Source organism: Eschscholzia californica, unplaced genomic scaffold (assembly GCF_041429995.1).
Source record: "Eschscholzia californica isolate CP2 unplaced genomic scaffold, dmEscCali1.0.p SCAF_1, whole genome shotgun sequence".
Classification (NCBI taxonomy): domain Eukaryota; kingdom Viridiplantae; phylum Streptophyta; class Magnoliopsida; order Ranunculales; family Papaveraceae; genus Eschscholzia; species Eschscholzia californica.
The window spans coordinates 32,525,552-32,549,596 of NW_028238198.1; the positions used below are offsets into that span (position 1 = coordinate 32,525,552).

The 24,045-nt window shown below is 32.0% G+C and overlaps 2 protein-coding genes and 1 long non-coding RNA gene across 14 annotated transcripts; 2 read left to right on the forward strand and 1 right to left on the reverse strand.

The window, feature by feature from the left end:
* Nucleotides 1-958: 958 nt before the first annotated feature.
* On the reverse strand, nucleotides 959-2,499 carry LOC147566163 (uncharacterized). The gene has a single exon (XM_086652645.1). It carries the CDS (start codon nucleotides 2,332-2,334, stop codon nucleotides 1,384-1,386), a length of 951 nt encoding a protein of 316 aa, XP_086508771.1. The 5' UTR covers nucleotides 2,335-2,499; the 3' UTR covers nucleotides 959-1,383.
* A 7,505-nt stretch (nucleotides 2,500-10,004) lies between these two features.
* Nucleotides 10,005-17,696, forward strand: LOC147566164 (histone-lysine N-methyltransferase ATXR2-like). Of its 12 annotated transcripts, none has more exons than XM_086652655.1 (19): nucleotides 10,069-10,270; nucleotides 10,747-10,816; nucleotides 11,256-11,425; nucleotides 11,598-11,685; nucleotides 11,965-12,281; nucleotides 13,577-13,674; nucleotides 13,748-13,836; nucleotides 13,970-14,040; nucleotides 14,147-14,193; nucleotides 14,480-14,513; nucleotides 14,630-14,671; nucleotides 14,756-14,830; nucleotides 14,918-14,995; nucleotides 15,441-15,759; nucleotides 15,900-15,985; nucleotides 16,164-16,207; nucleotides 16,299-16,343; nucleotides 16,608-16,696; nucleotides 17,232-17,696. In XM_086652655.1, exons 2-5 carry the CDS (start codon nucleotides 10,799-10,801, stop codon nucleotides 12,007-12,009), a joined length of 321 nt encoding a protein of 106 aa, XP_086508781.1. In that variant the 5' UTR covers nucleotides 10,069-10,270; nucleotides 10,747-10,798; the 3' UTR covers nucleotides 12,010-12,281; nucleotides 13,577-13,674; nucleotides 13,748-13,836; nucleotides 13,970-14,040; nucleotides 14,147-14,193; nucleotides 14,480-14,513; nucleotides 14,630-14,671; nucleotides 14,756-14,830; nucleotides 14,918-14,995; nucleotides 15,441-15,759; nucleotides 15,900-15,985; nucleotides 16,164-16,207; nucleotides 16,299-16,343; nucleotides 16,608-16,696; nucleotides 17,232-17,696. The 12 variants fall into 12 exon arrangements, with proteins under 12 accessions (XP_086508780.1, XP_086508781.1, XP_086508778.1 ...); XM_086652659.1 differs by having other exon boundaries at nucleotides 10,104-10,205; nucleotides 13,748-13,824; XM_086652652.1 differs by having other exon boundaries at nucleotides 15,441-15,985.
* A 617-nt stretch (nucleotides 17,697-18,313) lies between these two features.
* Nucleotides 18,314-19,884, forward strand: LOC147566165 (uncharacterized). Its single transcript, XR_015237397.1, has 5 exons — nucleotides 18,314-18,447; nucleotides 18,582-18,653; nucleotides 18,825-18,895; nucleotides 19,063-19,107; nucleotides 19,239-19,884. It is a non-coding gene; the product is annotated as an uncharacterized LOC147566165 (long non-coding RNA).
* Nucleotides 19,885-24,045: the final 4,161 nt, after the last annotated feature.

Here is a 24,045-nt window from a genome sequence, read left to right on the forward strand (position 1 = left end):
GACAAGTAAATTTGATCCGTCTTGCTAAATTTTACCCACAAGATTTTTCTAATACAAAGCTTATTGTGTTTGAAGACCAACTTAAGAATTATATAATTGATATGTAGTCTGGCGATGAGTTCACGGGATTTAAAGTGATCACTAATCTTGCAAAGAAAATGGTAGAGAAAAGAAAAGATAAGGTGTACCCGCTAGTTTACTTTTTTTTTTTGTTGAAAGCTACCCGCTTGTTTACTTACTATTGACATTAACACTTCCAGTTGCAACTGCTACAGTAGAAAGAGTGTACTCTGGTATAAGTATTGTAAAAAAACAGATTACGGAATAGAATGGGAGACGAATTGATGAATAATAATTTACTTGCATACTTTGAGAATGATGTATTTGATACTATTAGTAATAAAGTTACTATGCAACGATTTCAGAAAATGAAAACTCGTCGATAACAACTATAAATACGTAATTCAGTAGAATTTTTATGAATTAATAAAAGTTATTTTTTATATCATATGCATTTGTTATTTCATGTTATTGAAATGGGCCCCCACATCAAAAAAGTCCTCGCCTCCCCACTGCATGTAGCATTTTTTTTTTTGTTATATGGCGGTTTGTCAATCATGCAATTACTTAGTAATAAGACTCGAAATAAGTCTCTCCAAGGAATTAAGTATTGCGTTCTTTACAAGATGACAAATAAAGGTTCAAATTTGGTGTTCTAGAGATGACAAATCTTAGAAGTTGAACATGAAGAAGAAGAAGAAAAACTATTAAGTTATCAAGAATACTAATGAATGAGATGTTTAATGAGTAACGTTTTAGATGGCAGAGGAAGAGGCAAAGAGTGTAGATATTGACCTCTCAAGAAAGCTAACTTATGAGCACGTAACAGGAAAAATTTATAAGTTAACATTTTAAAGAAAATGATAAACTTACAACATTTTATATGGAGTACTATAGATTTTATTTGCACGATTATGATTATTTATATGAAAAAAAAAATTTAGACAAACTGAAATATTAACAGAACCTCCTCACACTTATAAACTGACCGCCACTATGTCGTGATAACAACTTTCTTCTTCCCCTCATTAGAACCTCTCCCTTCCATAAATAGGACTTGAACAACTTTGGTTTTTAGGCATACTCATAAACTGACCACTATATCCTGGAGACCTCAATATGAGACAACTCCATCACACTCTAGACTCAAACCATGGATACATAACTCAAGCTTATAGATGATCTTGCAAACTTACAAAACTATAATACAAGTTTAAAAAACAAAAACCCTCTTCAAATACAAACAATCCAACATAATATAACTTGTAATCAATCCATCCAACTTCATCATTTCCTTTCTTCATCTTTATTGGTATCAAGAAATCAAAACTCATACTTTTTCAAGGTTGGGATGGCAGAAACAACAGGAAGATCAACCTTCTCTTCATCATAAGGCAAGCTCACATAATCTCTATAAATTTCTTCATCAACTTCTTCTCCATGAGAAGCTTTACAGTGTATGTATAGAACAGTAATTGCAGCTAAATTTTGAAGCATTGAAGCCATTAAAGTAACAGAAACCCCAAAAATTCCAATAACATACAAAATCCAATTTGAAACCCCTGATGGACCATATCCCAAATTCCCAATTTTAATTGCAAGCATAGAAATTAAACCAAAATACAGACTAATAGATAAAGAAATCCCTCTCATTCCTTTAATCAAATACTTACTTCTCTTCAATGAAGTAAACCCCCAACTTGATTCCATTACTACAATCACATAAGCTAATGACCAATTCATCAGTACATATAATAACCCTAACCCTAGAACCAAACAACATACCAAGATAATAATTTCACGATAAGGAGAGGAAAAAGAAATTTCAAACCCTAATAGCCCAACCCCTTTAAATATTGCAAATAAAACAAGACCCAGGATGGAAATTATCGAGAAGATGATAAATTGAGTAGAAATTGTTGTTCCTATGAGGTGGATAAGAGAATTTGATAAAGATTTAATGGCGGAAAAGAATGTTACTGGACGACTAAAGAATCCATTATAAACAGAGTAAGTGATAGTTCCAGTAGCACAAAGAGAGAGAAAATGGATTGTGAACAAGTAAAGAAGATAGTAAAAGAGGATTTGGAAGGTCTGATTTTGTTGATTATGGGGAGTAGTTGTGGAAAGGAGAGATTGGAGAATGGCAGTGGAAAATGAAATTGGGAGGAGGAAGAGGGCTGATAGAGTTAAAAAATGGCGGCGATGATTTCTCACGATATTAGATGATTCTGAAAGGATTTTACAGAAACTGGTTGGAATTGGTTTAGCCATGGTTGAGAAATGGAAGGATGGAAAGATGAGAGAGAAGAGAGAGAATTTATGTCTGCGAGTCAAGAGGTCATCGAATTCAAATGTTCAAAGTCTTCAATGGCAAGGCAGTAAGGGCGACGATGTCTCCATAAGGATACTCTCCTATATAATACTGTGTTTTTGCTCCTTACATCTTCAAAAACAAATTTGGCCTTTACAAGAACCTACTAAATAACTTTAGAAACCAATCATAATCCTCAATTGAATAACTTAAGGCGTATTTTGGTCAAAACTCCTTATATAAACTTTTTATTTTGGTGAAAAAAGATAAATCAAATTTTTCAGCCTCTAGCTCTCGAAGTACTTTTTTAACTTGCAACAATTTGCGACAACTTTGCGTCAGCTTTGTAACACTTTGCGACAGTTTGGAACACCTTGTGAGAGCTTTGCAACACTTTACAACTACGACATTTTTTCAACACCTTGTAACAACTTCGCAAAAAAATATTAGGTTTTTAACCAAACAAAATACAAAAATTTCAATTTAACCAAAAAAATATAAATTTTGAGTAAAAAAGAACATATAACTTGTGTTTTTAACTTAAAATAGTTTAAAATTGAATCTGCTGCCCAATTTCCTGTAAGTACAATAACTACCATCTCAGTAAATCATATTTCTACTTTATGTACACTTAAGTTCCACTTCTAGTTAATATATGTATAAGTTCAATAAATTATAGCTTCGTACCTTCAATGTATCTACTTCTTTTAGCATAGCTCCCTTCACCGTATCAAGAAAATAATCGTAAGAACTCGTCCGATGAGATTCCTAGAGGCACTATTATTGAACGCTCATCTAGAAAATAGAAACCATTTCTCAGATTCGATTTTTAGTTTGAAAATGTTGTTTTTAGATGTTGCCTACAAATGCTAGAATATGTCATACTTTACATTGTCCAACTTTTTATGTTCCCTCTACAGTTGACATAATGAATACGATGAACATTTACATTTTTGAATTATATTGTAGTTTTGTTAGATGGCTCGATATGCTTTTATTTTGACATTATAATTTACTTCTAAGATATTTTGTGTTAGGGTCAACGAAAAGTACCGGCATTAGTATTTGGGTCACAGACTAACAATCATTAAAGACCGTCGCTAGTTAACTGGTCAACAGTTTATCTGTGACCCGAACCCAATAATGAACAAACTCCGGACTTAAATGCTAATATCGATATTTTTCTTTCACTCTAACCCTAAATATCTCTAATTTATAACATATTTTAGTTAGTTATTTTTATTTAATAATTTTATCGAAGAAAAATAAAACTTTGTATAGTAATATCTTTGCTTTTCTTGAATTTTTTCTAGTGAAAGTAAAAGTTGTTGATTGAGTGGTTCTTCACCGTCAATTTGCTAAAAATATATGGTTTTATTTTAATGTATTATCTACGAATATTTCTTCTATTTTAGACTGGATTTTCTCTTGGCAGGACTCAAATAATACATCATGTACTAACACAGCTATTCACTTCTCCACCATTTTATGGCCCATATGGAAAACTCAATGTGGTCGCTGCTTTAAAAACATTATCAGCTCACCTATCAAGTTATTAATCAAATCTTGACTTTTCTTCGTTGCTTTGAAAATATTATCAGCTCACCTATCAAGTTATTAATCGAATCTTGACTTTTCCCAAAGTAACGAGAAACACAAAACCTACCACTCATAAAGTCTCTTAACGATGGAATCTGCCACCTCAACCTTTTATTAAAATTAATGTTGATGTCTCCTTTACTGACATGAATAATAGCATCGGTATAAGTTTTATTATCCATGACTCGCGGCAAATTTCATTGAAGCTAAAGCAGAAATCCTTAGGGCGCGATCTAGCGAGGAAAGTGAAGCGAAAGCCATTATATCAGGAAGTCGATGGGCAACTGAACATCACTATAAAAGATCATAGAAAGTGATAATCAAGCACTCATACGACATCTTCGGAATAACAAGCATATAATCCATTGGCAATCAATCCATATTCAGCTAATCCATGAGCTACTCCCAAGCATCACTGAATTTCGTTTCTCTCGTATAGCCAGAATTCAGAACAAACCCGCTGACAAGCTAGCAAAATGGACTAGGAAAAATCAAGGTCAAAGATTCTAGAAATACATCCCTAAACTTATCTCACATTTGTATTGTAACAGCACTCTTCTTTATTAATTTTAAATCTCTTTTAATAAAAAAAAAGTACATTTCATAGGCAACGTCCAAAGTTGTTAAAGACAATGTATTTTGTAAGCTTGGCTTGGTCAATTATGTATGACCAAGTCTGTTTAAAGGCAATGCCCTCTTAACCAAATTTAAGGGTTATCTTCATTCAAGTTGTCTTTTTCTCTCTTTTCAAAGTCAGAAATGTAGGAGTATTAATAATGTCAACGTGAGTGAAGATAACCCTTAAATTTGGTTAAGAGGACATTGTCTTTAAACAGACTTGGTCATAATGAATTGATCAAGTCAAGCTTGCAAAATACATTGTCTTTAACAACTTTGTGCATTACTTATAAAATCTCTAAAAAAATGACCCCTAGCATGAACAACTCGTTATGCCCTCTAATTTTTTCTAGAATTCCATTGGCACTCTTTTTCTTTTGTCATCACTTTTCCTATTAACCTGACTTCTGTTTTTCATGATTTTACTAATTTACTTGTCCAATTACTTTCAATTTCTCTCTCTAATTTTGATTTTTTTTTGTGTCATTTTCTTCTTCTCACTCTCCACTGTCTCCTTATCTCACACTTTTATTTCTCTTGTGGGTATCTTCTTTATTTATGCTCCCTATCTTTCATTATAAAACGTCAATCAATGATTCATTTATATTTCTTGCTCCCCTTTTTTCCTCTCTTAAATTTATCTCTTATATATATATATATCTATATAACAAAACACAATGTTTTGTGCTGACTGGGACAAGCCGAAAGACAAATCCGGTCGTTCGTTGCGTTTTTTCTCAAATCTTAGCCTTTAGATCCATTACCTACCCAAGAAATTAAAATATTGTTCACCCTTTCATTGGATCCATTATACAAACATCGTTCACCTTATGATATAGAGAAAATGCTCTTAACTATTCTAAATCAATGTATCGGTTACAAATTTAGAGAAATTAAGCAAGTTCTTTTTTCCCTATGGTCATTTATTTAGATTTGTGGATGCTCTTAACTATTCTAAATCAATGTATCGGTTACAAATTTAGAGAAAAAAAATATTAAAGTTCAATGTGGAGTTATGGATGCTATTAAACATGAAGCTTTTTTTTTTTTTTTATCCTGCTTCACTTATTTTTCATTTTCTTTTTCATTTTTTTCTAATCCAAAATAAAATATCGAAATTTGATCGTTTCTTATTTGGTTCTATAATGGAACTTTGTACCTACCCATTTCGTTCTTCGTTTTTCTTTTTCTGCTGGGACAATTTCCTTTGCATTAATTCTTCACCTTCTGCTTGTAAATTCAGGTGTTTTTTGATTCATTTTTCTTTAATCTGTTCATTCTTGCTTTATTTATGACCAAGGTAGAAGACATGGAAGATCAATATCGATGCCTCAGAGGAGAAGATTCATTGTTCAGTCTGTCTATAAGTTTAAATTTCAATCGATGACAACTAACTTCTATTATCACATAAAAGATTTTTTTTGTTAAATATTTGTTCTTTTCTCAGGATCTTCAAAGCTTGTCATATTGTGACCATTAGTTTTGTCTTCCTTGTGTCGATAAGCGGCTTATGAAGCAGGACTCTTGCGCACATTGGGGAAGGGATCTCTCAAGCTCGTACTTTCTTGAGGTTATACATTTTAATTGTCCACCTAAATCCACTTTGTCTTAGTAGTTTTTAGTTATACCATGTAATTTAATCATTTTTTTAATTATGTACATAGAATATGGGTTCACTTATAATGGTTTCTTGCTTTTTCATTGTTCTTTTCTGTTAATAGTACTAATCCTCATTTATCTCTTACTAAAATCATCGAGGAATCTATCAAGAAAGCAAGCGTTCTGTAAGCCAATCATCTGGTTTGTTTATACATAAATCATGTATTCTTTAATTTGAATGATTTTTTTTTTTTTTTTTTTTCGCAATTTCTTCACTGACTTATTGTCTTTGATGTTCAATATTTTTGTATGAAATTTAGGGTTATTTGGCATGACTTTTAGTTTGTATGATTGTTTACGGTTTTAAGTGCTGATAAAGGTGTGTATTGGTTGAATTATTTACATGATTTTCACTAATTTTTTTTCTTAGTCTCATATCCTTTTATTTGTTCTTTTTTCTTGTACATCTATGTAGGTTTAGGTTTGGGCTAGGTCGTTGCGCTACAACCACCTCTTAGCAAAGTAGATCGGTGATGGGCAAGCGAATAATATAAGTATGTTATCAGTCTCTTTGTTAACTTTTGCTTTTGATTGTTTTGTTTCCACAATTTAAGAATTGATTTACTCTCAAAGTTCTAAAGAGATTTTTGTAGGATATCAAACATAAAAAGGGAATTCTTCTCGGTTCTTAATGTGCGCTGCAGAATAAATAGGTGGGATAGACATCTACATACAATTTTTTTCATTTGATCTACTCTTTTTTTTGTTGAGGTAGTTAATATCTACTTGGTAAATTGATTTCCGCCCTCTCAACTCTATGAAATCTTTTACATATTTTCTCTCATCAACAACATCTTTTTCTTATTTTTTGGCTATGGGTAAGAAAAAATAATCTCTTTGCTTTTTGTTCTTTATTATTTTCCTTTCTTTTTGTTTGATCTTTATTTCCTGAAAATCCATTCCGTTGAATTAATGTTCTTTGAATAACATTTTGAAGAGACTTTTGGTTGAAACCTGATTTTAGCTGTACAACGACAATGAAAATAGAGAAATTGATTTTTGAAGCACTGACAAATATTCGTTGTCGAAATCCTCCTAATTGTTGAAATCATTTGTTCTGAAAAGGGTTGATATTTTACATATCTCTACCGGTTTTAGTAGTTTTTTTTTTCTGCAGAGAAGATTGTCATGTAAATTAAAGAAAATGTTTCGTTGTAACTGAATTTTAATCTTATTTTTTTAGTTGGTTATTCCTTAGTGACTTCTATAATCATCCAAAGGTTTTATATATCTTAATATTTTCTTCTTTTGGTTTGATAGGTGTGTAATTTTAACATTAACCTTACTTCTTATACTCAATTTGGAGACAATTAAACATACTTTCTTTCTTTTCTTCTTTAATTATGTGCTCATGTAATTATCCGTGCCCATGAGGCACGGGTTATATCTACAGAAGGAAGAAAAGAAAAATGAAACAGCCCATGTTTTGCAATTTTTTTTTGTCGCAAATGTTGTAATTTCTTTAGCTTCTTCTAAAGAGAAGGAAGAAAAGGAAAATGAAAGAGATGAAGACTTACAAGACGATAAACATCTGAGGTAAAAATTTGTGTTTTCTTTTTTTTGCAATTTGTAGAGACGAACATTTTTTCTTTGAGGTATTTCTACAAACATTTAAAATCGAACTAAAGTAAGTTGTTCCACATCAAATATTCACAATAATGGTACAATGGTAGTATACAGATTTTGTTCTTCTTTGCAATTTTTTTTTTTTTGTCGCAAATGTTGCAATTTCTTTAGCTTCCTGCACCGGAAGATAAAAACAAGAAAACTTTTTTAATTAATCCAACAAAAGTTAAATAAAGTAAACCGACAAATCCCTAAATATATGAGATCCAAAAATTGTGAAAGACGAGCTTCTTTAAAGATACAATATGTTCCCTAAACACTGAAAATTTCTTCTCGATTCTCGTCTCTTTATGTAGAATAACCATTTAAGTAAGTCCCTCTTCTAAAGAAGGAAAAAAAATGAAAGAGATGAAGACTTACAAGACGATAGACATCTCAAATAAAGATTTGTGTTTTCTCTTTCTTGCAATTTGTAGAGACGAACAATTTTTCTTTGAGGAATTTCTACAAACATCTTAAGTCAAACTAAATTAAACATCTGAGGTAAAAATTTGTGTTTTCTCTTTTTTGCAATTTGAAGAGACGAACATTTTTTCTTTGAGGTATTTCTACAAACATTTAAAATCGAACTAAAGTAAGTTGTTCCACATCAAATATTCACAATAATGGTACAATGGTAGTATACAGATTTTGTTCTTCTTTGCAATTTTTTTTGTCGCAAATGTTGCAATTTCTTTAGCTTCCTGCACCGGAAGATAAAAACAAGAAAACTTTTTTAATTAATCCAACAAAAGTTAAATAAAGTAAACCGACAAATCCCTAAATATATGAGATCCAAAAATTGTGAAAGACGAGCTTCTTTAAAGATACAATATGTTCCCTAAACACTGAAAATTTCTTCCCGATTCTCGTCTCTTTATGTAGAATAACCATTTAAGTAAGTCCCTCTTCTAAAGAAGGAAAAAAAATGAAAGAGATGAAGACTTACAAGATGATAGACATCTCAAATAAAGATTTGTGTTTTCTCTTTCTTGCAATTTGTAGAGACAAACAATTTTTCTTTGAGGAATTTCTACAAACATCTTAAGTCAAACTAAATTAAGTTGTTCCACATCAAATATTCACAATATGGTTACAAGGTTAGTATACAGATTTGTTAGTTCTTACCTCGAATCTCCACCTTGATTAGTCAAACTATATTAAGTTGTTCTTACCTCGAATCTCCACCTTGATTTTGTCCATATTTAGTTGGAGGATTTTGAAGATGAATTGGTACTTAAAGAAAAGAAAGAAAAGAAACGCATATATGTAAAAGATTGATTAGGAAAGAAAGTTAGGAAGATGGAAAGTGAATTTTATTATGAATTAAGAGGGAGAGAGAACGTAGGAGGATGATAAGAGGTTTATGTTGTCAAGTGGTGATTGAAGGATAGAGAACCGTAGGAAGAAAAAAGAAACAGATGCATGTGCTTTTAGTATTCGATTTTAGGGGATGATAATGATGAAAACGGTAGGATTCATGAGGGTGAGGGTATTTTTTTTTGTTGAGGGAGGGTGAGGGTATTTAATTGTATGCAATTCACCTTTAGTGTACGTTTTCATGAGGGGATAATAATGATGGAAACGTTAGATTCATAAGGGTAATGCAGAGGGTATTTAATTCACTTTTAGTGTACATTCATATTAGTATTTCATGAGGGTGAACAAAATTATGTTAGATTGAGTGGGTCAGTAAACTTGTAAATTTTAGGGTGGGTAATAGATCAAAGGGTGAGTATCTTATCAAAATCACAATCAACGACTGGATTTGTCTTTTGGTTTGTCCCAGCCAGCAAAAAACTTTGCGTTTGAATTATTGTTGATTGATAAAGACAGATATAATAGACACAAAAAGAAAATTGTATAGAATAATTTCGAATTTAAAACTTGAAAGTAGTATACAAACTTCAAATCATATTAAAAGGTATACTATACCTTAATACTTGCTAAATACAAACTTCAAATTATATATATATATATATATATATATATATATATATATATATATCTATTATATAAAACGCAATGTTTTTTGATGACTGGGACAAATTCGGAGACAAATCCGGTCGTCTATTGGAATTTTGATACATTTTTTGCCTTCAGATCAATTACCCACCTTGGTTTATTGACCCACTAATTGAAAAAAAGTGAACAAAACACTTAAATCTGGTCGGTTATCCATGGTGGCGCCTTTTCCCACCTTTCCTTCCCGCGTTACAAACCAGTTTTCATCACTGATGAAGAAAACCGACGAAGAAATTGATGACCGAAATTGATGACCAAAACGGATGAAGACCAAAACTCCAAATCGATTCCAGCCTTACAACCTCCAATTTCTTTTAAGGCTCAGGTATTTAGGGTTTGGTAATGGGTTTTCACAGAAGATTTCCAACTCCAATTTCTTTTAAGACTCAGGTATTTAGAGTTTAATTGTTTATGAAATGGTTTTGTAATGGGTAAACTGACGAAGTGATGACATTGAGTTTGGTTGAAGAACAAAACTCTAAATCGATTTCAACTGTATTTAGGGTTTGGTTGTTTTTTCTTTTGCTGATTTGAAGATAACATTGAGTTTATTGATGGTAAAGTTAGGTTTTGTGAATCTGATTGATGGTAAATTAAGATTTTGATAAGTATTTAGGGTTTGATTGTTTGTTCTTTTCAATTTCAGTTGTTTATGAAATGGTTTTGTAATGGGTAAACTGACGAAGTGATGACCGAAATTGAAGAACAAAACTCTAAATCGATTTCAACTGTATTTAGGGTTTGGTTGTTTTTTCTTTTGCTGATTTGAAGATAACATTGAGTTTATTGATGGTAAAGTTAGGTTTTTTTAATTTGATTGATGGTAAATTAAGATTTTGATATATATTTTTTCTCTTGATTTGCAGGTGATCCTTTATCACCTCCACATCATTTGTCAAGGTTTTGTGAATTTGATTGATGGTAAATCGATTTCAAGTAAGTAAATTACAAATTTGATATTGTAAGGTTTTGTATTTATTTTTAACACAGCCTTCTGTTTCTCTAATGACTTCACCTTCATTCATTTACTGCCAATGACGATGAAGATGATCCTTTATCACCTCCACATCATTTGTCATGGCTTTCTCAATTCTGAGTCTTTCACTATTAATTTTATTGTTTCTCCAGTATATATGTAATAAAATTAATGAACTGTGAGCTCTATTATTTTTGGTGAACATCCTCAACCAAGTAACCCATTTTGTCTTCATCAAAAAAAAAAAAGTAACCCATTTTGTCTTCAAGGTTAGCTTATTTTATCTTTAATATATCAGGTTCAATTTTGTGAATTGAACTGGTTTGGTCTTCTGGTAGATTGGCCTTCGAAATTCAATTTTTCAGTTTGGCTTACATTATTGTTGACCTCTGCTTTCAGGCAATTTCATCTACTATTTTTAGGTACAAAAAATTGAAAGCAACTCAGTCTGAATACCAAAATCATCGAAGCAAGCTAAACGCAACTGATAGTTCCCAATTTTCTCTTCTTTTGGGAGGCTTGGAAGCTATACTCGGTCTGAATACCAAAATCAGGTTCAACTTTAACTCGTAAGTCGTAGCTCACTTCAAAAAATTCAGATTACTTGAATACCAAAATTGAACTGTTTATTTTTTTCCTCCGCTCATTTTCAAAAGTAAAAGTGAAGTGAACGGTCATTTTACATGATTGCATTATGGTCCATCCCTGTAATTGGTGATTTTCCTTGTGGTTTACGTGTAGGCGGTGGGATTGTGTTGCGTTGCCAGATGATGTTGATCGTTGCGATGAAGCTTCCTTTAGATTGGAAATAAAGGAGTTAGCATCCGAGGTAATTCTGCAGCTATTTTATTTGCAATAATCTATTTTCATTTTACAACACTATAATTTACTACTGAAGTTTGTCCAGTTAACAACATTGCTTCACTTTAATAAGGACAATGGTGTGTGGTGTCATTACTCCGAAATTGAAATGGTTTTTTCTTTGGTGTATAGAGATTAGGGTTTCTAATGGGTTTTTTCTTTTCAATTTCAGGTGTTTATTGAAATGGTTTTCTCTTTGGTGTATAGAGATTAGGGTTTCTAATGGGTTTTTTCTTTTCAATTTCAGGTGTTTATGAAATTGAAATTGAAGACCAAAACCAAAACTGATTAAGGAAATTGAAATGGTTTTCTAGATAGATGTTTCTTTTCTTCTCTTTCAGGCTTATTGAGAAGTTGATAGATGAAATTTGGGGTTTGATGTTTATAAAATCACCTAATTTTGATTTTGTTTTCGGGTTTGTAGGAGGATTTGTTACAAGATGAACCCACACTCTGTATGAAACCAAATCTTCAAATTACTCTCAAGTTCATTAAAGAGATAAGTGGCAATACCCATATGACGAGCAGAGTCGAAAAGATCGATTGGCTCCTTATACTCAAACAGTAAGTTTTTTCTTGGTTTAATAAGAAAGTTCCTCTTAAATTTCATGTTCAGATTTGTGATTCTGTGTGGCAATATGTAATGTGTTTCAAGAATATTTACTTGTCCAAATGATTTGTAAATAAAAATAGTCCACTTGAATTCTATGAGGTAGCTAGGAGTTCGTTTTGTAATGGTTTTTGATTGCATCATTTCTATTCAATTGTCCATTTCAGCCTCCAAATAGCCTCGTCTCAGCCTCTAATTTCTCTGTTTTAAACGTGATGTCTCGTGTACTCGTACACCAATTAATACTTTAGACAAAAGAAAGAATTCTGACTGCAGATATTTTCCGAATTTCACAGCATCTCAATGAGTATTACTAATCTGCTGACCCTTGTCATTGAGCCAATTATAAGCAAATCCTTTACTCTCTTCACCCTGAAATGTTCCTTACTTTTTCCAGAGAACACTTGCTTATATATTTGGATTTGATCTTCACCTATCTTATAGATAGAGTTATATGGAGCCAATCGATCACATAATTATAACAAATGCTCACCTATGGTAAAATTTTATAGGCGATGGCATTTTATATGGACCAAAGACTTTCAGGTGATTTCATCGTTACTAAATGATACTGATGCTTAGTCCACTGTAGCTTCCTATTCCAAAGGTAGATGAAGCATTTGAAAGAGAATATGCCTCTCTGAGCGTACAAGACCAAGTTTTACTGCTATCATCGTTACTTAATGTTGTCTGTGCTGAATCACATGTTATTGATTATTTTAGTGCCCGGGTTTAAGGTTGGTTTTCATGTGGTAAAGAGTCATCCTAGGTCCATGGTTTTACTGCTATCATCGTTACATAATGTTGTTTGTGCTGAATCACATGTTATTGATTTGCTATTTTAGTGCCCGGGTTTAAGGTTGGTTTTCATGTGGTAAAGAGTCATCCTAGGTCCATGCATTAATATGTAGACATTGCAAGTTCGCAACCATCGAACCTTGGGAGGACGCATAACTTTAAAGTAAATTTCTTCTAGGAGGTCCATCTGTTGATAGCCAGAATGCTTGATCAAAATGAGTCGGAAATATTTTCTCTGTTGCTCCACCCGCTCTCAATTCTTCTCAGTTTTTACTTAGTTTACATAAGAAGCATTATAGGGTTTTTAATTGGTTTTTCAAATGATGAAATCGCGCCAGTTAATTTTTTTTAATTGGATCATTGTTTTTCAATTTAGGTTCAGAGATTTAGGGTTTTCTTTCTTCGTTTTTTATGGTGATTTAATGGTTTTTAATTGTTGAAATCATGGCAGAAGAAATGGTGAATCACACACCCACATCTTCAGAAAAGAAGATATCTTCGTGGAAGAAATATCTCCCTAAACTTCAGCAAAGAATCAAACTTCTGAAGGTATGTTCTTCCCCAAATCTTAACGGTAGTAATCAGTGACCCAGATATCTTCATGGGTCTCCCTAATCTTCAGCAACCAGATCCTCAGAATAAAAAAAAGTAATCTTCATGGTCCTCCCTAATCTTCAACAAAGAATCATACTTCTCAAGGTAAGATATAAGGTAAGATATTGTTACCGAATAAATTTGGTCTGCCTCTCTATAAAGATTGTTCTGAAAAAAACATTGTGGACCTCTCCACAACTTCAAACTTTGGGTGTTAATTGATTATGGTTTTCAATTGTTTTCTTTTCAGGTTCGGGTGTTTAGGGGTTTGATGAATCATGGCAGGAGATTTGGTTGGTGTTGTTTTCTTTTCAGGTTCAGGTGTTTATGGTTTTCACCTCTTCAATTCTTCATCAAATCGTTATTCAATCAAATTGATTATGGAATTTCATGAATTGATTATGGTTTTTAATTGTTTTCTTTTCAGGTTTAGGTGTTTAGGGTTTTGATGAATCATGGCAGAAGATTTGGTTGGTAATTATTCTGTCCTTTCTTGAGGCATAAATTGTTATGCAATTCAACATTAGGTTTGGCAGATACTATTGCTCCTAGAGCTAAGACTGATCCAGTGAACATCAATATGGAGAGTCCGAGTACTACAGCCTGCAATGCATACTAAAAATTAGATACAAAAATCCCTCTCCTGTTTATTAATTTATATTGTATTTATTTCAATTAGTTTTTGGTTTCTAGATGAAATATTGTTCATTTGAACATATTTGTTGACTTGACGTTATTTTGTTTGATGGTTTAAGTGCAGATTGTGGTTCCAGAAGTTTTGATTTTCAGAGATGGTATGTTAGTTACTTGTTTGATTCGATCTTTTAGGGTTAGGGTTTCTTTTTTGTTATTGTTTTCTAATGTAGTTGAATAAATTCTAATTTTTTGCTAATATCTTGATTTGTTATAGCTTCCTCTTTCGTTACTAAAGACTGCCCAAGGGCATCCTATGGTAAGAGTATTTTTTGTTTATACCCATTTGGATTTGTTTATGCATAAGCTTCTGTATTTCAGTCTTATACTGTTTGTGTTGTAGTTGGTGACAGCGTGAAACCTATAATGGGCATTTGGTCCATTGTTAATTGGATGAACATTCATCTATTATCTGCAGGTCAGAATTAATTTTGCTACTCAGCCCTTTCTTTTCTCTAAGTTGTAATTAAGTTTTATTGAAGTTGATTGAAAGTTTTGTGTATAGGATGGGGATAGGTTTTGGAGGATGCCCGAATGCTATATTCGCGGGGACACAGTTAAGTATCTTCGAGTTCCCGAAGAGGTATGGTTCGTAATTTGTTAGATAAGTAGAAGCCTTGATGCAACTCATGTGATGTTCACTTAGGTTTTCTGTTTAATGATTTACTTTTTGGTTGATAATGAAGGGTTAGGTTTGTTTAAATCAGATTTGATATTCTTGGGTTGTCATGTTGATAAAGTATTTCTTACCTTGTCGATTTGACTAATTTGTCAGAAGCCAAATCGTATATATTTACCAATTATAGGGTTTTCATCAATATGTAGGTGAGACTTAAGCTTATTTATATCTCACTTTTATTAAAATTTTAGTATTTGATAGGGGGTTTATTCAACAAAAATATGCTAAGAATGTGTTGTAGTTGGTAATCATGAATTAAACTATTACTGAAGTTTATTTTCAATTCATTGCCATTATATCTTGCATTCTAATTGTGACTGAATTCTTAAATGTATCTCTTTTTTTTCAGCTGTGACTGATTCCCTTCATGAATTCAAGAAGTACTCTGGCATCTATCGTATCTGTAACTCTGGAAACAAGAAGGACTTCCTTTCCTAGACTTCGGTTTGCTTACTCTGTCAATTCCTTGGAACACCCATTGCATACTTGAACTTCCAGTTGTTTAAGGCCGTCGACCGAAGTCCTTCATTTGTTCGAATCTCTGAGTCTTTCGGATAAGGCCGAATACTCCCTTGCTCATATCATTTGGAGAGATGGTTACTTCCTAAATTTCCATATCATCAAAGACTCATGCGTCCAGGTCCCTCCAGAGCCAGTTGCTTCTTCCAGTAGGTCCTCCTGATATTCACTCGGATTACGTTTTATATTATCTATTATAGAAAACGTAAAGTGTTGAGTTGACTGGGACAAACCAAAAATTGTAAATATAGAGGTTTGTTATTGATTTGTACAACATCAATGATAACAGTGAGGATCATGTTTGGTCATTTACCCTTCATTGCGAAAGGGCATTCATCGAACTCAATTCGGTATATTCCCCGCAGTCTTCTTCGGGTAATTCTTCAATCATTACTTAAGTTCACCTAAGCAAAATGATTTTATTTTTTTCCTTTTAAGTTTCAGATAAAACTTGTGAACTTCACGATTTTTGTTGGAGATGTAGCTCTTTTTTACTTGTGTTGGTTAGTCCGTTCACGTTGTCTACCGATCAAGCCGTTATCTTTTCCTTCAGGTGATAAGGGATATCGATGAGTTAGCACGTTGTTTGGAAGGCTGGTACGACAATGAGACACATTATTAATGGGGGTTGTAATTTAATTCAATTAAATGTTGGTTCTAGAAAGTAAAACTTCATTTTTCTTCGTAGGTTTTGATGTTGGACTTCTCTATGGTTGATAAACTTTGTAGTCAGGTACCTACCATTCGAAACCTAGAGTATATTGCTTTTTTACTACATAACAGCAACTCAAAATTATGAATTTTGTATGAGGACCATGCAGTATAAAGATCTTGCTTATGTCGTTTCATTTATTCATTATTGTTGGAGGGCAAAGCCGGTAGTGTTTATAGAATGAGAATTTCAAGGTTCTCATTTTCTTCTTAAATTTGTCTTTCTTTGGGAGAAACTGGGCATTTTGTGTCTGTTTTCAAGAAGTTCTTTTTTTGGGTATTACAGGAATGCTGAACCAATCGAGGAACTGAAAGAGATTTACTCCAAATTTTTAGAGAATGTCTAATTTAGTGAATTGTAGTTTGTCTAAGGAGGTAATTTATGATTGAGCAACTCTTGTTGTAAAATAAGAGAAATAAGGTAATAATTTTTTACAGTTCTTTAGCTTGGATGAGGAATAATAGGGTCATTACTTGTTTTTTGGATGCTTTCGTCTTGGGTATATATTTGCAAGTTGACATGATTTGTTTTGACATTAGCCTTTATGTACCTCAAGATGAAGTGATGCAAGTTGACATCATTTGTTATGAGACTCCAGCATTTAGTCACTCAAATGAAGTGTTAAATAGTGCACTATCTTTTGAAAGGTGTAGGTGTGGTGTCACTTAAGATGAAGTGATGCAAGTTGACATCATTTGTTATGAGATTCTAGCATTTAGTCACTCAAATGAAGTGTTAAATAGTGCACTATCTTTTGAAAGGTGTAGGTGTGGCCGAAGGAGGATACTGATAATGTAGATGTATATTGTTTCCGAGCTGAAAATTCTAAAATATTTGAAGATTCGATGATATTGTAGGTTCATATTTGTTGTTAGCTTCATGACTACCCCTTTGGATTGTCTTTTGTAGATCCACATTGACGGACATGTTGAGCTTCAAACTGTCTTAATCCGTGGACAACATCTACCATTACCAATTTGTTGAAGAAGATTAATCGGCAGATGATGAAGTACAATGTCCCCCAGGTTATTGTTTGAGAACTTTAACCCACTTTTAGATGTCCCCCAGGTTATTGTTTCAGGGTTACCGCAAGATTAACAAAATTCATACCGGGAAAGTTCCATTGTCATCTTTGCGAAAGACTACAAGTAATAAGATTGTTGAGATTGGTAGTAAATTAAGGTTCTGTATAGATTTTTTGAATCATTTCTAGACGAAAGCACCATTCGTGAAGATAAACCAAATCGAAAACAATTGCATCACCCGGCCATTTAAGTTGGTATAAAAATATGTAAATTATGTAAATTCAGTCCTTAACATCTATCATGGTATGACCTGCTAAACTCATATATGCCATCTGACTATTTCATAGTTCGTGAAGCGTTAGTTACTTCTATGTTTTATTTGATTGTACGCTGGATTTGGTCTTTAAACAAATATGTTTTTGTTCCTCTTTTAAATTTTCATGTGTTATGGCAAACAAAATTTGAGTTGTATAATTGTATAAAATTTGCGATATATATGATAAAAGAACATGCCCGTGCCCTAGGGCACGGGCTATACCTAGTATTATATAAAACACAATGTTTTGTGCAGGCTGGGACAAACCAAAAGACAAATCCAGCCGTTTATCGCGTTTTCGGTTTCGTCCTCACCTTTTGATGTATTACCTACCCTAAAAATAAAAAATTAGCTAACCCACTTGATCCAAGAGAGTAAATAAAACTCAACTATGAATCTAATGGCCCCAAAATTATCCCCGTTATATTATCTCGATCTCGAGTTCATCCAATTTAATCCTACGGTTAATAAATAAGGTTGCAAGGAAGAGCCAAACTCCCCACCCCTACCTATCATTTATTCTCATCTTTCTTACCTGACAATAATTTATTACACAAAGAAAATGGGTATGTGTATTTACTCCAATCATAACCACTATCCATTATTGAATTTTTCTTTTAAATACCCAACCTCTCAAGTCTCATCTTCTTGTCCGTTACGGAAATTTCGTATAATATATTTATTACCCAATCTCTCATCTATTTTGTATAAATAGGTTTATTACCCAATCTCTGGAGAGAGAAAATGTCTTCAACAACTTCAATGCTATACTAATAGATTCAAGGTAAAGTTTTTCATCTTCCTTTCCTTTTCTGATGAATTCTTAAAAGTTGCTTGTTTAGATACTATTTTGTGTGAAATTTCTAATTTTTCATCATCTTCTTTGTAACCTTGTAGTTTCTATTCTTTGTTTTCTAGATCTTCAGTTGAAACGGAAAAACGTGTAGGATTTCTAGCACATAGATAAATTTCTAGACATTATATGGGAAGGTATATATTTTTTTTTAATTTTAGTTTCTTCTTTATTTAATTTTCTTGTAATTTCACTTTTTTTAGTTTGTAAATCGTATGTTTTTATTTAGGTATCATTTTTTTGTGTGAAAGTTCTAATTTCTCATCATCATGTTTGTAACCTTATAGTTTCTATTCTTTGTTTTCTAGATCTTCAACTGAAACGGAAAAGGTGTAGGATTTCAAGCAAATAAGAAAATTTCCAAACATTATATGGGAAGGTATAATTTTTTAATTTTAGTTTCTTCATTATTTAATTTTATTGTAGTTTAACTGTTTTCTGTTTGTTAATCGGTATGTTTCTATGTAGATATCATTTTTTTTGTGAAATTTCTAATTTCTCATCATCTTCTTTGTAACCTTATAGTTTCTTTTCTTTGTTTTCTAGATCTTCAGCTGAAACGGAAAAACGTGTAGGATTTCAAGCACATAGGTAAATTTCCAGACATTATGTGGGAAGGAATAACTTTTTTAATTTTAGTTTCTTCCTTATTTAATTCCCTTGTAGTTTCACTTTTTTTGTTTGTTAATTACTAATCTTCTTTTTCATATTTTGCTTCGTAGGCAATTGTGTTAAAAAAATTCAGAGTTGATATCAATCAGTCTCTATCGGTGGTTTTCAGACTAAATTTGAGTGTCTTTATACTCTCCATCTATCTTCAACACTTAGTTTTGAATTTGATTTGCTAAGTTGCAATTCTTTTTTTTATATTTGTTATTTTTGTTTTTTTACCATTCTTTGTAGTTTAATCTCCTTTGTTCCAAGATTTTCTCTTTAGCGTCTCTTTAATAACTCAAATTCCAACCATTGTCTTCCTCATTTTCTTTCAATAACTTATTTAAGTCTGTTAGTTGATCTAAGTTATACAGTTCGAATCTCATGTATGTCTCTTACCTCACATCTACGTTTTAGTTTCAAAGTCACATAATAATGGAAGGAAAATAGTAAAAAAGAAAATAAAATGTGTTCTTATTGTTCTTTTTATTTGCAGAAAGTTTTTTAGAATATGTCGTTTTCTCACGTATTGGTACAGTTCTTTTGCTTCATGTAGTTAACTTTAAAAGCACTAAACATACTTTTTTTCTCTATACATTATTTATTCATAGCCTTCTCTAACGTGCGTTAAATAATTGCCCGTGCACTTTCAACCAAAAAAGAAGAAGAAATTACCCGTGCCCTTAGGGCACGGGTTATACCTAGTATTATATAAAACGCAATGTTTTTTGCTGACTGGGACAAACCAAAAGATAAATCTAACCGTCTGTTGTATTTTTCTCAGATATTAGCCTTTAGATCTCTTACCTACCTAAAAAAAAAAGACAATTCGTTCACCCACTCACTAAATCTATTATACAAACCCATGATAAATTTTAACCCTTAAATTCCCACAGTTAAATCTCAACCCTTAATTCTAATCTCAAATTATAACCACCATCATAAAATTAATGACAGATTAATTTTATACTAATGACCATTTTCACAATGTATTATCTCCAATACTTTTTCAATATTAATTGTCTTTAGGTTATGAAAACATAACCCTTAGATCTGAATCCCTAAAATGTCCTTAAATCTTAACCCTTGATATCTCCCTCATAACCTCTCTATACCCATAATTTTCCAAAAAATAATTGTCGTTCGGTTATAAAAGAAGAAGATTAATGAATTTTATCTCCCCCTCATAACCTCTCTATACCCATAATTTTTCAAAAAATAATTGTCGTTCGGTTATAAAAGAAGAAGATTAATCAATTTTATCTCCCACTCCTTTCTCTATATATACTTTCCTCCTAAAATCTTTCTTTCTTACACTTTTGTCTCCCTCTTTCTTACCAAATTTCTCATTTGTTAGTAGAAGAAATTTTTGTCGATGGTTCAACATTAGTTTTTCTTAGTTGATTTAGTATTAGCTTTTCTTAATTTTGTTAATATGTAATTAGTAATGTATGATTAATACATAAAATTCAGTATATATAGATCTTTTATTAATATTGTGTATTCTCCATAAGTTTACTGAAATATTTAATTGTAAATACAATTGTTGTATGGTAAATCTCATTATCCCTACATGTATCTCTTTTTCTATCGATCTACTTTATTTTCGCTTTCTATATTAATCTTTCTAAAGTGAAGAATTAATTTTTTTTATTGAAATTTTGATTTTCAATCTTTTTGTATCGTTTCTACTAGATTTGAAAAACATCTATTTTGAAGAATTAGTTGTCATTCTTTCTCTGATTTTATAATTTAAATCTATTATCTTTTTTACTTTTCAATTTTTTTTTGAGATGAGTAAGAGTCAATTAGGTGATAGTCTTACAATCTTTTAACAAGACTTTACAAATTATGTAAACATATATATATAGATCTTTGCCAGTAATTTTTTAACAGGATTTTCTTTATTATAAATTTTCTCTTGATTTCTTCTTTAGATTTCAATAAATATGAATTGTTTAACAACTCTTTTAAACAATTCGAATTACCTCTTATAAAAGTCAAATGAATTTTTACCTTCATTATACGACCTCAAAACTATGTGATGTACTTCGTATTCATAGGTCAAAAATCATTGACTTTCTATGATTTGCAAGACACAATTGTCCGTGCCCTAGGAGCATGGGGTATAACTAGTATATATATATATATATATATATTTACAACAGATCAAAATGACTGGGACAAAATGAATGCTCTTAGATGCTGACTGGACAACCACGTACACATATGACTAGGACATTCACTTCTCATTCAAATCCAACCATCCATTTTCTTTTTCACATTAAATATGATTGTCCATGTACACTTTATTGTCCCTTCATTTATCTCATTAAGTAGAAAGATTAATTCTCATTGTCCATGTACACTTTTTTTTTTGTTGAAACAAACAAAATACACCGAACTAGACATTCAGCTCAAAACACATATTCTCCTTCGACTGTCCCCTCGAGTGGGCATTGTCCATGTACACTTGATTGCCCCTTCGTTTATCTTACTTGGTTACAAAATGTTCCTTTTCCTTCTCATAACTTCATTATTTACTCCTCTATATACAAACCCAAAATTATCCTCTCTTTTTTTCCCTCTTATAAACTTCACTACTTCAGACATCTCTTTCTCTTAACTCCTTACTTCTTCTCACTATCCAATTCTCTTTCTTCTCTCCTTTTTCTTGTTTTTATTCTCTCATCTTTTTTGTTTTTGTTGCTGTAATAGAATCCTATATACAAAGTATAAGTTACTACCTCCTCCTCAACTCCTCTATTTGAAGCAAACTAAATTGAAACAACAACAACAACAACCACCGTTAAGGAGATGTTAGTTGTATAACTTATAGAAGTTCCAATGAAGTCATATTCCAAGATAGAATATCAGATAACTCTCTTATTTTGCCTTTGGACCTAATCTAACTTTACAACTTTTACAGTATTGATATAACCATACAAAATCTATACCGATTTTGGAGTTTGTTTATACAAACCCTATCCTCTCTTTTTTTCTCTCTCACAACCTAATTCATTTTTTTCTCTCTCTATAAGAAAAAAAGTTCTTCGTTTGCCCAAATATAAAGTTGGAAGTTTCTCGTGTTCTAATCATAAGTTTCTGATATTGGCAAAGAAGAATTCATGTTTTGTTGTTTTTCTTCAATATTTTGATATGTTTTTTCTCATTTGCATATTGCACTGAGTTTATTGATGAAAAACTTAGGTCTTGTTGACTTGTTGAGTTTCTTCAGTATTTTGATGTGTTTTGGTTTGTTTATTTACATATAAGAATTAATTTATTGAAATTCTGTCACGTGAGACGTTTTTTTAACTTGACCTTTAGTTTTTCTAACGGCTTAATCATCATTCACAAATAACCTTTAGTTTCCTATTGCGGTTAGTGAAGTATTGCTTTTTAAACCATCAAAAAACAAGGAGATGATTATGTTATAAATTCTATAAGTAGTGTTCATGAGACAAGTTAGCAATTCAAAATTCTCATGAACACACAAGAATCTTGGGACTCATGTTTGTCACAAAATCAATATGAAAATATGAACATTAGGTAATTATTAACATGAAATAATTACATACCTTTCTCCATTGTAGAGACTAGAAACAACTTCTTACTAGAAACAATATAAGCTCCTTATAACCAATATAAGCTCTTTACTTCAATAAGCTTAACTCCTTAATTCTCTACTTACTAGAAGATGAACTTGTATACTCTTTTCTCTTCTATTCTTCAAGCACTAGTGATGGAGATACTAGCTTGAATTAATGAGCAAGAGCATAGCTTTCCATCTCTTTCTCCATCTCTATTTATACAAGTCTCTAATCCATCATAGAGTTTGTACAAGTTACTACATGGGTGTCATGTGTCCCTTATGTGTCAAGCAACAAGTCCATTAGGTGTCATTAGGTGTCATGAAACAAGACAAGTGTCCCTTATGTGTCAAGCCACAAGACCATTAGGTGTCAAGACACAAGACAAGTGTCCCTTATGTGTCAAACAACTAGACCATTAAGTGTCAAGACACAAGACAAGACAACACACCTCATTAGTCTATACACCTCATGCTTATAGATGGGCCTTGTTGTCAACACATAGTTAGTGTCCATAGATTCAATACATGAATGAGTTTTATGAGCCCAACAAACCTTTAGCCCAACAAGTCTATACATGGTCTTATTGTACGGGACATATTAATGGGTCTTGTTCATGAAAATTGGCAAATGGGCCTTGCACGAACATAGCCCATGTTTACATTCTCCCACTTGGACCATACAATTGAAAACAAAATTTTAGGTTTTCAAAGATCATTTAAAACTTTTAGTAAATGACTTGGTTAAGGCTTAGGCTCAAAAACATATATGCGCGCATTTAAAAAATAACTCCATTCATATCTAGTGAACACAATCTCATTAACAGGTAGGCTACTAATGCGAGTCATAGCGGTTACATGTCTTAAAGCGACATATTTCCTTCCATGTACCACGACATTAGCAACTTCCTGACATTACCATTCATTGGAGATTAGATACAAAATCAAGTACATAAGTGGTTTTTGTTTCAATTCAGCTATGTCTGATTAAGACTATTCCTGTCTAATCAAGCTATTCTTGTCACTTTCACTCATTTCGATTATGCACATACGAGTAAACAAGAATTTGGAAACATAACATTCATGAGATCTCAATTAGTATTTGTAGAAACTTACATACATATCAATCCACTACGATACAAGGATTACTAAGACCCATCGTTGCAACATGTTCCTTAAAGGTCTTAGATACCAAACCCTTAGTTAGTGGATCAGCTACCATACACATGGTACTAATATGTTCTACAATTACTGTATGTTTCCGAACCTCCTCTTTTACAATA